General features: G+C 37.4%; 1 protein-coding gene across 1 annotated transcript in view; it reads right to left on the bottom strand.

Annotated features, from left to right (window-relative positions):
• The window catches only part of LOC132552716 (neprilysin-like), a 67,256-nt gene that overhangs the window by 3,124 nt on the left and 47,501 nt on the right, over nucleotides 1-16,631 (bottom strand). The window contains exons 9-18 of the mRNA XM_060216908.1: nucleotides 16,377-16,522; nucleotides 16,152-16,245; nucleotides 15,266-15,394; nucleotides 14,673-14,771; nucleotides 14,399-14,476; nucleotides 11,426-11,529; nucleotides 11,062-11,120; nucleotides 6,548-6,599; nucleotides 2,567-2,634; nucleotides 115-248 (exon numbers count right to left, since the gene is read on the bottom strand). Coding sequence (XP_060072891.1) covers nucleotides 115-248; nucleotides 2,567-2,634; nucleotides 6,548-6,599; nucleotides 11,062-11,120; nucleotides 11,426-11,529; nucleotides 14,399-14,476; nucleotides 14,673-14,771; nucleotides 15,266-15,394; nucleotides 16,152-16,245; nucleotides 16,377-16,522 — 963 coding nt within the window. The remainder of the gene's footprint in view (nucleotides 1-114; nucleotides 249-2,566; nucleotides 2,635-6,547; nucleotides 6,600-11,061; nucleotides 11,121-11,425; nucleotides 11,530-14,398; nucleotides 14,477-14,672; nucleotides 14,772-15,265; nucleotides 15,395-16,151; nucleotides 16,246-16,376; nucleotides 16,523-16,631) is intronic.

The raw sequence follows: 16,631 nt of genomic DNA, 5'->3' as shown, positions 1-16,631 counted from the left end.
CGTGGTTCCATAATAAATCCACGATCACATGTAGGCTACTTGCCCATACACAAACGTTCTTTCTACTGTGAATACTCATTTTTGAAGTGATATACATTGTGGAAAATATCTTACATTCATTCCGTCCGCTTCTGGAAGTGAAAAGTTTCCATACTGGTCCACGATACACTGAGCTTTGACCTTGAACTGTGTGATGGCTTCATCTGACCACCATTGTTCGAGGTTGCCATCCTTGTCGTACTGTCGCCCTGTGTAGTAATTACAACATTAACAGTGTTCACTTTTATTGTGTTTGTGGTGTAATATAAAGTCGAGAGATTAGGAGCAAACATACTCAATATCACACAGCAGATCTACCAGTTTTACTTAAGATAATTAATACCTCATAATCAATGTGTCTATATTATAATCAACATCACACACTAGAAGAAGTTTTATTTTACATACTTATTACCTATAATCGTTATCTAAGTTTTATATAAGAAATAAAGGCAAGAAGTTAAATAACCAAATACATATTTCATATCATCAACATGTGCACCAAATGTGTGACCATAACATCTTTAAACGTCAATAAAAATCAGTATCATCAACATATGTGTATGGGATTATACCATCAACAAGTGTACACGGGGTTATACCGTCAACAAGTGTACACAGGGTTATACCGTCAACAAGTGTACACAGGGTTATACCATCAACAAGTGTACACGGGGTTATACCATCAACAAGTGTACACAGGGTTATACCATCAACAAGTGTACACAGGGTTATACCATCAACAAGTGTACACGGGGTTATACCATCAACAAGTGTACACAGGGTTATACCATCAACAAGTGTACACAGGGTTATACCATCAACAAGTGTACACAGGGTTATACCATCAACAAGTGTACACGGGATTATACCATCAACAAGTGTACACAGGGTTATACCATCAACAAGTGTACACAGGGTTATACCATCAACAAGTGTACACAGGGTTATACCATCAACAAGTGTACACAGGGTTATACCATCAACAAGTGTACACGGGGTTATACCATCAACAAGTGTACACGGGGTTATACCATCAACAAGTGTACACAGGGTTATACCATCAACAAGTGTACACAGGGTTATACCATCAACAAGTGTACACAGGGTTATTATACCATCAACAAGTGTACACAGGGTTATACCATCAACAAGTGTACACGGGGTTATACCATCAACAAGTGTACACGGGGTTATACCATCAACAAGTGTACACGGGGTTATACCATCAACAAGTGTACACGGGGTTACAAGTGTACACGGGGTTATACCATCAACAAGTGTACACGGGGTTATATCATCAACAAGTGTACACGGGGTTATATCATCAACAAGTGTACACGGGGTTATATCATCAACAAGTGTACACGGGGTTATATCATCAACAAGTGTACACGGGGTTATATCATCAACAAGTGTACACGGGGTTATATCATCAACAAGTGTACACGGGGTTATACCATCAACAAGTGTACACAGGGTTATACCATCAACAAGTGTACACGGGGTTATACCATCAACAAGTGTACACAGGGTTATACCATCAACAAGTGTACACAGGGTTATACCATCAACAAGTGTACACAGGGTTATACCATCAACAAGTGTACACGGGGTTATACCATCAACAAGTGTACACGGGGTTATACCATCAACAAGTGTACACGGGGTTATACCATCAACAAGTGTACACGGGATTATACCATCAACAAGTGTACACAGGGTTATACCATCAACAAGTGTACACGGGGTTATACCATCAACAAGTGTACACAGGGTTATACCATTGTACACGGGGTTATACCATTAACAAGTGTACACGGGGTTATACCATTAACACGGGATTATACCATCAACAAGTGTACACAGGGTTATACCGTCAACAAGTGTACACAGGGTTATACCATTAACAAGTGTACACGGGGTTATACCATCAACAAGTGTACACGGGGTTATACCATTTACAAGTGTACACGAGGTTATACCATTAACACGGGGTTATACCATTAACAAGTGTACACGGGGTTATACCATTAACACGGGGTTATATCATCAACAAGTGTACACGGGGTTATACCATTAACAAGTGTACACGGGGTTATACCATTAACACGGGGTTATACCATCAACAAGTGTACACGGGGTTATACCATCAACAAGTGTACACGGGGTTATACCATCAACAAGTGTACACGGGGTTATACCATCAACAAGTGTACACGGGGTTATACCATCAACAAGTGTACACGGGGTTATACCATTAACAAGTGTACACGGGGTTATACCATCAACAAGTGTACACAGGGTTATACCATTAACAAGTGTACACGGGGTTATACCATCAACAAGTGTACACGGGGTTATACCATTTACAAGTGTACACGAGGTTATACCATTAACAAGTGTACACGTAGTTATACCATTAACAAGTGTACACGAGGTTATACTACTTATGTTATACACTGATTAAATCACTTTATTTTACGGTGTTAATGAACATCAGTACAAGGCAGAATGTGTATACTACCTCTGTCATCGAAGCCGTGTGTAATCTCGTGCCCGATAACGACTCCTATACCACCGTAATTCATAGACCTATCAAGTAAACAAACAAACACTAAAGTAAACAAACAATAAAGTAAACAAACAATAAAGTAAGCAAACAATAAAGTAAACAAACAATAAAGTAAGCAAACAATAAAGTAAGCAAACAATCAAGTAAAAAAGCACGAACCCATTAAGATAAAATTCTTACTCATAAATGAGATCAAAATATCAAGAAATAGCATTTAAAACAAATTCATACAACAGGAGGGGAGATAACTCTGATATAAAGGCAAGTACAATTAGAAATTAAGTTATTCTGTGATAAAGTCTGATCAGGTGTGTAACGCTGATATAAAGTCTATAAAGTGATTCACTGATGTTGTAGTAATTAAATACTCATTGTCTGGTCCTTAGTTGTGTATCGCGTCAGGCGATGTCACGGGTTATAAAGAATTTTACCGGTGTGACGTCATCGCTGAAATTCTAAGAAACGTTAAGTTCTCTCACTAATATAAACGATGTTTGCATTAAGAGGTAAAGAAGGCCGAGAAGTTTGTATGTATGATAGAACGTAAAAATAAGCATCGTTAAAGTGTCGCTTTAGGCGATATTCAGCTTACTGTCTGTACCTGAAAGAAATTAATTGCTATACTTTCATATTACGCATGTGCAAGATTGTATCTATATATATATATATATATATATATTCATAATTGTACAAAAGACACACAAGTTATTTACATCTTTCTAACAATTTTTGTATGAGTTCATGTGCTGTTTCGGTCCCTCGGCGTACGTCACATCCGGGGCTACATTCATGATATTTGGTTTGGAATTTGGAATATATTTCAAGCACAGTAAAACATAGTGCCTGATATTTCAGTAGTTTTTTTGTGGACTTATACTCTGAAAATAAGTTCTTATTTCAATCATCGTGAGTTCAGACCTCTTCATTAGTTTTTATTTTAAAACTTCTTGTTTGTTTCATCCTTCCTGACTTTTTTTTCTGAAATATTTGAACGTTTTTTTGGTCTGATTTCTAAGTTGTAATGCTCTCTTATAACTGTATTTTATAATCTCATAACTGTTATACAGTTTTGACATTTTGTTTTTAATCTTTTTTTTTTGTTCTGTAAAGTTATTGATTTCGAGCCTGTTTGATAATTTCAGATAGCCTTGGCCTATGTCTACCCTTTTCCCTTTCTTGTCTCGGTCATATTATAACGCTTGTATTCTGTGTAGAAGTATTTGTCTTCGAGTTCGGTTTTGATACTTTCTGCTCAATGTTTGGAGTTGTTTTTCCATTTTGAAGTTTCTGTGCTTCTTTTGTATCTCTCGTATGTTGTTCATTTCCTATATTTCGACTGAGTTTAATTTCAATTACCCGATTTATTGCTTTCCATACTAAAAGCCCTTAGCGTCAAGGTCGAGTCACTGTATACGGAAGACGAACTTGTTCATTGTGAGGCTACGTCACTTTGTACATTTCTGGAAGAATTCGCATTATTCTATGGTATGTCTCATGATTTATTTCAAATTTAGTGAATGTTGTTTACTTTACCATTTTATAATGTCTGCCCTATTTCTTAGTACCAGCGAAGCACGCGATCACTGTATACCTATTTTGCATTATAACGATATTTTGGAAAGCTCTGAGATAGGAGAAAAATGTATTAATTTGCTGTTATGATAACTAGTGTTTGTGCTGTAGGCCTGACGTGTTACTATCAGGGAGAGTGATTACTTCTCACGTCACTGGGTACTTTATCTCTGGGCTGACCTCAGCACACAGTAACGGTTCGTTTCGATCTGATATGGCACCCATTTCTTGAATACCATTCAGTTAATTAGGCCGAGATAACATGTCTATATAATATCTGATGCGCTGTGACCCGTAGGGCGGAAAATGTTTGTTTGACTCAACGAACCTACCAAACCAAACCCTTTAGTTTAAAGTACCAGGAACTAACCTGGCTCTGTCATTTCAATGAAATTTTAAAGTTTTTCTTTTAGGTATGATATTTAAAGATTTATTTTTACCTTGCAAAAAAAGCCCCAGTAAATAAGATATGTAAAAGGAACAACTAATAAATCTCTGGTGATAACTTAAGTGGCAGTGCTGACCTCTCTAACAGGACACATGCTTTAGTCAGTAGTACACCTCTGTATCCATCTTCTGGCATTGATTTTAGCCAACTTTCATTAGTCGCCTCCTAACATATCACTTCCCATATATCTTTGATAAGTCAAAAATTATGGAACAGCTGTATGATGGAGTTTAATTCATCATTTAGGTCCCTAGAACTAGAACCACTGACGAGACCTAGAATGATGGAACAGCTGTATGATGGAGTTTAATTCATTATTCAGGTCCCTAGAACTAGAACCACTGACGAGACCTAGAATGATGGAACAGCTGTATGATGTAACATCACTGACGAGACCTTGAATGATGGAACAGCTGTATGATGTAACATCACTGACGAGACCTAGAATGATGGAACAGCTGTATGATGGAGTTTAATTCATTATTCAGGTCCCTAGAACTAGAATCACTGACGAGACCTAGAATGACGGAACAGCTGTATAATGTAACATCACTGACGAGACCTTGAATGATGGAACAGCTGTATGATGTAACATCACTGACGAGACCTAGAATGATGGAACAGCTGTATGATGTAACATCACTGACGAGACCTAGAATGATGGAACAGCTGTATGATGGAGTTTAATTCATCACTGACGAGACCTAGAATGATGGAACAGCTGTATGATGTAACATCACTGACGAGACCTAGAATGACGGAACAGCTGTATGATGTAACATCACTGACGAGACCTAGAATGATGGAACAGCTGTATGATGTAACATCACTGACGAGACCTAGAATGATGGAACAGCTGTATGATGTAACATCACTGACGAGACCTAGAATGATGGAACAGCTGTATGATGGATTTTAATTCATTATTTAGGTCCCTAGGACTAGAATCACTGACGAGACCTAGAATGACGGAACAGCTGTATGATGTAACATCACTGACGAGACCTAGAATGATGGAACAGCTGTATGATGTAACATCACTGACGAGACCTAGAATGATGGAACAGCTGTATGATGGATTTTAATTCATTATTTAGGTCCCTAGGACTAGAATCACTGACGAGACCTAGAATGATGGAACAGCTGTATGATGGAGTTTAATTCATTATTCAGGTCCCTAGAACTAGAATCACTGACGAGACCTAGAATGACGGAACAGCTGTAATGATGGAACAGCTGTATGATGGAGTTTAATTCATTATTTAGGTCCCTAGGACTAGAATCACTGACGAGACCTAGAATGACGGAACAGCTGTATGATGTAACATCACTGACGAGACCTAGAATGATGGAACAGCTGTATGACGTAACATCACTGACGAGACCTAGAATGATGGAACAGCTGTATGATGTAACATCACTGACGAGACCTAGAATGATGGAACAGCTGTATGATGGAGTTTAATTCATTATTTAGGTCCTTAGGACTAGAATCACTGGCGAGACCTAGAATGATGGAACAGCTGTATGATGGAGTTTAATTCATTATTGACTATATTGTGTTCAAGTCTGTGAGGTGCAAATTTCATATATTTTCATATATGTTTTGTAGTATTGTAGTGTGTAATGAATGAATGATAGTATACCACAACTGATGCTAACATTTTACAAGTTTAGGCATCTCTTACGTCTTTTATCACTATCATACAGTAAAGTCATACTGGAGAACCAATTAGAATTACATTTTATCAGAAAATATTACAACACTGTTCTATAGCTACTTAGCCCTCCAGCGGATATTAGTTTTTCGATAACAACCTATTTTTACTAACTTTATGTTTCAAAGCAATTTTATCTGAAAAAAAAACATGTGCTACATGTAAATGGAATGTTATCAAAAATTGTTTACATACTTTGGTTGCGATTTTCCGTAAAATGGCGGCTGCAGGATCCCAGCTGGAAACACTAAGATAAAAAAGGGAAGACAATGCTGTAAAGATTTAAAGTCGGTACTTGTAGCCAGAAATGACCTACTTTGAGTTTGTCATCATCACCAGCATAGTAGATGTTTCTGGTGTTTATCTAAAGAACGTGGCCGGGCCAAGTGTAATAAGTCTATAACGTATTATAAAATGTACTCCTAGCGCCAGAGCGAAGTGAATAAATCGACTGCGCCATATCTATCTTGATGTTAAATATAAGTATTTCAGATATCAAAAATTTGTTAAAATTCTCCAACAGGGAGTTTTTCTGTTCTAGCTATCTGAAAATGTAAGTATCAGGAAAAAGGGCTAATGAAAGTGACTTATTGTGAGTACAGCTAGTTGAGGTGACTTATTGTGAGTACAGCTAGTTGAGGTGACTTATTGTGAGTACAGCTAGTTGAGGTGACTTATTGTGAGTACAGCTAGTTGAGGTGATTTATTGTGAGTACAGCTAGTTGAGGTGACTTATTGTAAGTACAGCTAGTTGAGGTGACTTATTGTGAGTACACCTAGTTGAGGTGACTTATTGTGAGTACAGCTAGTTGAGGTGACTTATTGTGAGTACAGCTAGTTGAAGTGACTTATTGTGAGTACAGCTAGTTGAAGTGACCTATTGCAAGTACAGCTAGTTAAAGTGACTTATTGTGAGTACAGCTAGTTGAAGTGACCTATTGTGAGTACAGCTAGTTGAAGTGACTTATTGTGAGTACAGCTAGTTGAAGTGACCTATTGCAAGTACAGCGAGTTAAAGTAACTTATTGTGAGTACAGCAAGTTGAAGTAACTTATTGTGAGTACAGCTACTTGAAGTAACTCATTGTGAGTACAGCTAGTTGATGTGACTTATTGTGAGTATACCTAGTTGATGTGACTTCTTGTGAGTACAGCTACTTGAAGTAACTTATTGTAAGTACAGCTAGTTACAGGTGATTAGTTGAGGTGACTTATTGTGACACAGCTAGTTGAAAGACTTATTGTGAGTACAGCTAGTTGATGTGACTTATTGTGAGTACAGCTAGTTGAAGTAACTTATTGTGATAACGTATTATAAAATGTGCTACTAGAAGTAACTGATTGTGAGTACAGCTATGTTGATGTGATATCAAAAATTTGTTAAAATTCTCCAACAGCTAGTTGATGTGACTTATTGTGAAGTATTATTGTGAGCTACTTGAAGTGACTTATTGTGAGTACAGCTAGTTGAGGTGACTTATTGTGAGTACAGCTAGTTGAGGTGACTTATTGTGAGTACAGCTAGTTGAGGTGATTTATTGTGAGTACAGCTAGTTGAGGTGACTTATTGTGAGTACAGCTAGTTGAGGTGACTTATTGTGAGTACAGCTAGTTGAGGTGACTCATTGTAAGTACAGCTAGTTGAGGTGACTTATTGTGAGTACAGCTGGTTGAAGTGACATATTGTGAGTACAGCTAGTTGATGTGATTTATTGTGAGTACAGCTAGTTGAGGTGACTTATTGTGAGTACAGCTAGTTGAAGTGACTTATTGTGAGTACAGCTAGTTGAAGTGACCTATTGCAAGTACAGCTAGTTAAAGTGACTTATTGTGAGTACAGCTAGTTGAAGTGACATATTGTGAGTACAGCTAGTTGATGTGACCTATTGTAAGTACAGCTAGTTGAAGTGACATATTGTGAGTACAGCTAGTTGAAGCGACATATTGTGAGTACAGCTAGTTGACGCGATATATTGTGAGTACAGCTAGTTGATGTGACGTATTGTGAGTACAGCTAGTTAAAGTGACCTATTGTGAGTACAGCTAGTTGATGTGACTTATTGTGAGTACAGCTAGTTGAGGTGACTTATTGTGAGTACAGCTAGTTGAGATGACTTATTGTGAGTACAGCTAGTTGAGGTGACTTATTGTGAGTACAGCTAGTTGATGTGACTTATTGTGAGTACAGCTAGTTGAAGTAACTTATTGTGAGTACAGCTACTTGAAGTAACTTATTGTGAGTACAGCTAGTTGATGTGACTTATTGTGAGTACAGCTAGTTGATGTGACTTATTGTGAGTACAGCTAGTTGAGGTTACTTATTGTGAGTACAGCTAGTTGATGTGACTTATTGTGAGTACAGCTAGTTGATGTGACTTATTGTGAGTACAGCTAGTTGAGGTGACTTATTGTGAGTACAGCTAGTTGAGGTGACTTATTGTGAGTACAGCTACTTGAAGTAACTTATTGTGAGTACAGCTACTTGAAGTAACTTATTGTGAGTACAGCTAGTTGAGGTGACTTATTGTGAGTACAGCTAGTTGAGGTGACTTATTGTGAGTACAGCTACTTGAAGTGACTTATTGTGAGTACAGCTAGTTGAAGCGACATATTGTGAGTACAGCTAGTTGAGGTGACCTATTGTGAGTACAGCTAGTTGAAGTGACCTATTGTGAGTAAAGCTGGTTGAAGCGACATATTGTGAGTACAGCTAGTTGATGTGACCTATTGTAAGTACAGCTAGTTGAAGTGACATATTGTGAGTACAGCTGGTTGAAGTGACATATTGTGAGTACAGCTAGTTGAAATGACATATTGTGAGTACAGCTAGTTAAAGTGACCTATTGTGAGTACAGTTAGTTGAAGTAACTTATTGTGAGTACAGCTAGTTAAAGTGACCTATTGTGAGTACAGCTAGTTGATGTGACTTATTGTGAGTACAGCTAGTTGATGTGACGTATTGTGAGTACAGCTAGTTAAAGTGACCTATTGTGAGTACAGTTAGTTGAAGTAACTTAATGTGAGTACAGCTAGTTAAAGTGACCTATTGTGAGTACAGCTAGGTGAAGTGACCTATTATGAGTACAGCTGGTTGAAGTAACTTATTGTGAGTACAGCTAGTTGAAGTGACCTATTGTGAGTACAGCTAGTTGAAGTGACCTATTGTAAGTACAGCTAATTGAAGTGACCTTTTGTGAGTACAGCTGGTTGAAGTGACCTATTGTGAGTACAGCTGGTTGAAATGACATATTGTGAGTACAGCTGGTTGAAATGACATATTGTGAGTACAGCTGGTTGAAGTGACCTATTGTGAGTACAGCTAGTTGATGTGACTTATTGTGAGTACAGCTAGTTGATGTGACGTATTGTGAGTACAGCTAGTTAAAGTGACCTATTGTGAGTACAGTTAGTTGAAGTAACTTAATGTGAGTACAGCTAGTTAAAGTGACCTATTGTGAGTACAGCTAGTTGAAGTGACCTATTGTGAGTACAGCTAGTCGAAGTGACCTATTGTAAGTACAGCTAATTGAAGTGACCTTTTGTGAGTACAGCTGGTTGAAGTGACCTATTGTGAGTACAGCTGGTTGAAGTGACATATTGTGAGTACAGCTGGTTGAAATGACATATTGTGAGTACAGCTGGTTGAAGTGACCTATTGTGAGTACAGCTGGTTGAAGTGACCTATTGTGAGTACAGCTAGTTGAAGTGACCTATTGTGGGTACAGCTAGTTGAAGTAGATTAATACAAAAATAAGGCGAGACTAGATAGGAATGCGATATTACGTTCCGTCTCGTCTTCTAGCCAGGAGTAAACACCGGTTGATAACAACACCCATGTACAGTAATATGCGTGCGCAAACCAGGTTACGTACTTGCATATTACTGAGTATTTGTGCATTGAACCATGTCGGACAATCTTTATCGTTTCAAAATAAATACGATAGAAAGGTATATAAATATGTACTAAAAATGTGCGAAATCCCGTACCCTCACTTTATCGTTAATCTTTGGTACTCCAAGGGCTACGATCACTTTCGCTCTCTACAACCCTGGAACATGTCATGGCAAAACTGAAGGTTCCATGTGCGACACCTTGTGGACAAGACGGAGAAACTCGTTTGATCCTTTGATGTACATCAGACGAATTTCGTGGTCGCATAACGGCTTACTATAATAGTAATTGGGTGTCGCTCGTTCGTAATCTTCAAAAGGGCCATATCAGCCTATGATTGGTCAGTTTTTTTCCTGGAACCAATCAAATTACTTCGCTTGTGCCTTCAATTTCGCCATGACATGTTCCAGGGGCGAGAGTGTGTGTGAAAGTGATAGTAGCCACTGGAGTATGAGGATGTCTATTGTATTATGTAACTTTTCTCTGCTCAAATATAGTTGGTGATGCTGTTGTGATAGTGACTGCATCTGTCCGTACATGGGGGGACAGACGATCAAATGTAATCAACCGGCTGTCCTTCACGTTGATTTTAAAAAACTTCAACTTAATAATGAAAGTGACATGTGCATGGCTTGGGAGGAATCTTGCATGCGGAAAAAAACATCGTGTGGTCTGGAAAGTCGCCCAATTATTTTCCACATTTGATGATGGATTTGAAACCTTTATTCACAAACAAAATATTACGCTATCTACTTCTTCATCCATGGAGTTTATGAAACGACGCAATGCGGATCTGTAGAAGTGTTGGCGATACTTACTTATTCTGTTTAGGACTGAGTTATAATAAGCGTTCACAGTGGCCGGAGCTGTCGTCCACCTGTCCGAAACAGTACAGAAAGAGAAAGTGGCACCCATACTTCTCCACAACACATATCACATAACTCATAAACACTACATCACAGATTATCCCACAATATTGATCATATCCACTGGAAGGGAGCATGTGTTTGTGTAAGTATATTCTACAATTTCATATTTTCCAATCTCGACATGAAAAGGTACCTTTTCGAATTTAGATTCTGCGTAAATGTTGTTCCAAAGAAAAGCATGAACTTATTATCTTTCTTATTTTTCTTTATGAATTGCAAATAAACATTACTTCATAAAACACGCCATACTCACCAGGTCTTGTCAACAGCCGTGCGCAACAATCTCACGCTATCGATAGAAATTCTGTTGATGATCCCGAGCACGTTTTCAAAGTATTCGCCTGCCTGTACTGTGTACTGTTGGACACAAACCACAATATCACCATCATTGCATTGTCCGACTGTCATCATCTCACTTCTTTTTCACAAGAAAATATCGGATATGAGAGATGGACGTTTCATCAAGTGAAAGTGCCTAATTTTTATAGATGGGTAATTCACCCAACCCTGACACACATATATCGACACAATCCGATAAGATAGCAATCGACTCATCACACATATATTTTATATATCAACTCTACTTTTGAAACCAATATATGAGCTCTATTCTGACAGCTATATCATTGTCTCCTAACACCATCATAAGTATATCCTGACCTGTATATACTACACTATATCCTGTTCTGTATATATTAACTATATCCTGACCTGTATATATCACACTATATCCTGACCTGTATATATCACTATATCCTATATATATTACACTATATATTATATATATATCCTGACCTGTATATATTAACTATATCCTGACCTGTATATATTACACTATATCCTGACCTGTATATATTACACTATATCCTGACCTGTATATATTAACTATATCCTGACCTGTATATATTACACTATATCCTGACCTGTATATATTAACTATATCCTGACCTGTATATATTACACTATATCCTGACCTGTATATATTGACTATACTGACACCCGTATGCTGACTCTATCCTTTCACCTGTATGCTGAGTCTATCCTTACACCTGTATGTTGACTCTATTATCACACCTGTATGCTGACTCTATTATCACACCTGTATGTTGACTCTATTATCACACCTGTATGCTGACTCTATTATCACACCTGTATGTTGACTCTATTATCACACCTGTAAGTTGACTCTATTATCACACCTGTATGTTGACTCTATTATCACACCTGCATGCTGACTCTATTATCACACCTGTATGCTGACTCTATTCTTACATCTGTATGTTGACTCTATTATCATACCTGTATGCTGACTCTATTATCACACCTGTATGTTGACTCTATTATCACACCTGTATGTTGACTCTATTATCACACCTGTATGCTGACTCTATTATCACACCTGTATGCTGACTCTATTATCACACCTGTATGTTGACTCTATTATCACACCTGTATGTTGACTCTATTATCACACCTGTATGCTGACTCTATTATCACACCTATATGCTGACTCTATCCTTACACCTGTATGCTGACTCTATTATCACACCTGTATGCTGACTCTATTATCACACCTGTATGCTGACTCTATTATCACACCTGTATGCTGACTCTATTATCACACCTGTATGCTGACTCTATTATCACACCTGTATGCTGACGCTATCATATCACACCTGTATGCTGACTCTATTATCACACCTGTGTGCTGACTCTATTATCACACCTGTATGCTGACACTATTATCACACCTGTATGTTGACTCTATTATCACACCTGTATGTTGACTCTATTATCACACCTGTATGCTCTCTATTATCACACCTGTATGCTGACTCTATTATCACACCTGTATGCTGACTCTATTATCACACCTGTATGCTGACTCTATTATCACACCTGTATGCTGACTCTATTATCACACCTGTATGCTGACTCTATTATCACACCTGTATGCTATTATCACACCTGTATGTATGCTGACTCTATTATCACACCTGTATGCTGACTCTATTATCACACCTGTATGCTGACTCTATTATCACACCTGTATGTTGACTCTATTATCACACCTGTATGCTGACTCTATCCTTACACCTGTATGCTGACTCTATTATCACACCTGTATGCTGACTCTATTATCACACCTGTATGCTGACTCTATTATCACACCTGTATGTTGACTCTATTATCACACCTGTATGTTGACTCTATTATCACACCTGTATGCTGACTCTATCCTTACACCTGTATGCTGACTCTATTATCACACCTGTATGCTGACTCTATTCTTACACCTGTGACTCTATTATCACACCTGTATGCTGACTCTATTATCACACCTGTATGTTGACTCTATTATCACACCTGTATGCTGACTCTATTATCACACCTGTATGCTGACTCTATTATCACACCTGTATGCTGACTCTATTATCACACCTGTATGCTGACTCTATTATCACACCTGTATGCTGACTCTATTATCACACCTGTATGCTGACTCTATTATCACACCTGTATGCTGACTCTATTATCACACCTGTATGCTGACTCTATTATCACACCTGTATGTTGACTCTATTATCACACCTGTATGCTGACTCTATTATCACACCTGTATGCTGACTCTATTATCACACCTGTATGCTGACTCTATTATCACACCTGTGTGCTGACTCTATTATCACACCTGTATGCTGACTCTATTATCACACCTGTATGCTGACTCTATTATCACACCTGTGTGCTGACTCTATTATCACACCTGTATGCTTACTCTATTATCACACCTGTATGCTGACTCTATTATCACACCTGTATGCTGACTCTATTATCACACCTGTATGCTGACTCTATTATCACACCTGTATGCTGACTCTATTATCACACCTGTGTGCTGACTCTATTATTACACCTGTATGCTGACTCTATTATCACACCTGTATGCTGACTCTATTATTACACCTGTATGCTGACTCTATTATTACACCTGTATGTTGACTCTATTCTTACACCTATAGATAAATTTCATCATAAAACATTTTATATGTCGCCCCATTTTCTAACATCCATTGTTGATGTCCACAGGAGTCTCGTGAGAAGGAAACCGTGGCATTTTTCGTCATCGTTCGGAATGGACTGGTTTTGTTAGTATACTCGTTATTCGCAGTATCATTACAAAACACCACTAGTACACATCTTGTACACAGTGTCAAATACTTACGTTAGAATATAATTTGTTGATTTCCTTGTCGTTGAGTATAATATCCTGGTATCCAATTTTTTGTTTAATATAATTTGCCTGTGAACCAGAGATACATATGTGTTAATGATGTGAATATCAGTATTCAAGAAAACAACGGGAAGTAAGTAACGTAAGCGTTAACATTGTGATAGGAAAGATTATCACATATAATCACGGTCATTACTGAAGAATTTTTACATTTGCAAATATATACTTATTTATATAGATTATTTAGATTTAGAGAAATGAGAACCTTCTCCCTAGCTAGATCCCTAGTAACGTCGTCCATCCAATCATTACTGCCCACCAGCTCGTTGAAGGCTATTTTGAGTCGTCTAATCAGTTCTTCTGTCTGTAATGTGGAACACATATTTGTTACATCGATTGTGATTCTTCACTGCATAACAAAACAAATTTCACCTAAAGTTTTTAATTTACAAATCTTTCTGATTTCAAATTTTATTAAATTCCATGATTATTGCAACTCCTCATCTAGGTTTCGACTTTTTTTTTCGTCCTCGTTGGATTTTCCTAAATCGCCCCCAGGGATTAACAATTGAGTTCTTAAGCATCACCGAAGACGTTCAACAATTGCTACACTTTATTTTTAACTGGGAAATTTATATGAATAAAAATTGGATACTGATATCAATTTTGAAGATAATAAAAGGTCATTTAGACAAGAAAGATGTCATTTACTTCATTATAGATATATTTATTATTTTATAAGAGAAACACCAACGATACACCCTCCGACCAAAACACACCCAGACACGCTTTATACCAGCACCTCTTTATGTTACACAATTCACGTCAGTGTCTATGACAATGAATGCGTTGCCTTACATCTTTCTTGGACTCCTCGTCAAAGGCCTCCTTTACAAACAGTCTACCTAAAGCCATGCCAAGGTTAGAATTGATGTAAGAGGAACACGTGCGCCATCTTGCACGCGGGACAGCGGTTCCGTATAGCACCTAAAACAATCAAACGTTGAGGATGAACATCACAAAGAACACCATCAGGCATCACATTTATTGTTTTGTAAGATTGAAAGCAGAATTTGTAAATGAGAATTACATTAAAGAAGCTGTCTAGAAATAGCAATCTGTGACCTTGGCATACGTGATTCTCATTCTTTAATTATGAAGTATAGGACAAAGTGATTACATCACACACACGTGTTAATACCTTCCACTTGTATAAAATCCTCCCTATACATATTGCCAGTATATTTCACACATTGATTGCGTCAGCATCAACAACCGTGATCACTGACCTTGAACAGATCGCAAATATGTCACAACATAACCAAAGCAACACGCGTGCGCAATTTGATATAAAAAAAACAATGTTGGTGTAGAAGCTTAGACAGTTTGCGCACAAACAGTTAAATATCTAACTGGAAAAAATATTTTCTAACGCTCTTCTTGTCAATATTTTCGAAATGTAAAAGTTTAAAGATCTTGTATATTTAGTTTCTTTATCTACTGAAAGAGTTTTTTTTTTAAATCAGAACTTTAGTAAACATGCAGTGTCTTGACGTTACCAGGACGACATTCATGTGTGATGATGTAATATCAGTGTTTTATAATATATGATGTTATCAAGAATAGTAGAATTGAACAGAGGACAACAATATGAACTGTAGCTGATACCTGTACCGCTGTATAAACCTAGGAGATATTACTAGGTATATTAGTAGGAAATTGTAACACTTTGGGAATCAATTACCTTGTTATATTTGGTGATCAGTTCCTCATACGTTTCGTCCAAGTTATATATTCTATTCTTCATTATTCTCCAAACGGCGTAGTTAGCAACAGTTCTATGAAACAAGCAAATTGACCATCACATTTTTTCTTTGAATATTGGAATATTTGAAATTGATATTTTTACACATAATACACATAAGAACGAGAATTAAGTTTTAAATCATAGATCAGTAAAAAGTGTTACCTCTTTCCGTGTTTCTGTAGGATGCCGAATAATTTTTCAAAGTAAGGTACTGCCCGAACAACCACTGGTTCACTGGCATTCACAGTGATGTTAACGCCTTCCATTAGCATAATCCCAGTAATATAATCTTCCCAGCTAAACATCACCTAGAGAACGAAGATTATTTCTCTGGAATAGTATTCTCGTTTAGATTCAATTAGGCAATGAGTCATATCAATTAACTAACTAAACCATCGGCGAAGGGTGAGTGTTTTA

The sequence above is a fragment of the Ylistrum balloti genome, unplaced genomic scaffold (assembly GCF_031769215.1).
Source record: "Ylistrum balloti isolate Yb309-2 unplaced genomic scaffold, AGI_CSIRO_Ybal_v1 Utg370272, whole genome shotgun sequence".
Lineage (NCBI taxonomy): Eukaryota > Metazoa > Mollusca > Bivalvia > Pectinida > Pectinidae > Ylistrum > Ylistrum balloti.
The sequence above is the reverse complement of the archived record's forward strand: the minus strand, read 5'-3'. Positions and strand labels throughout refer to the sequence as shown.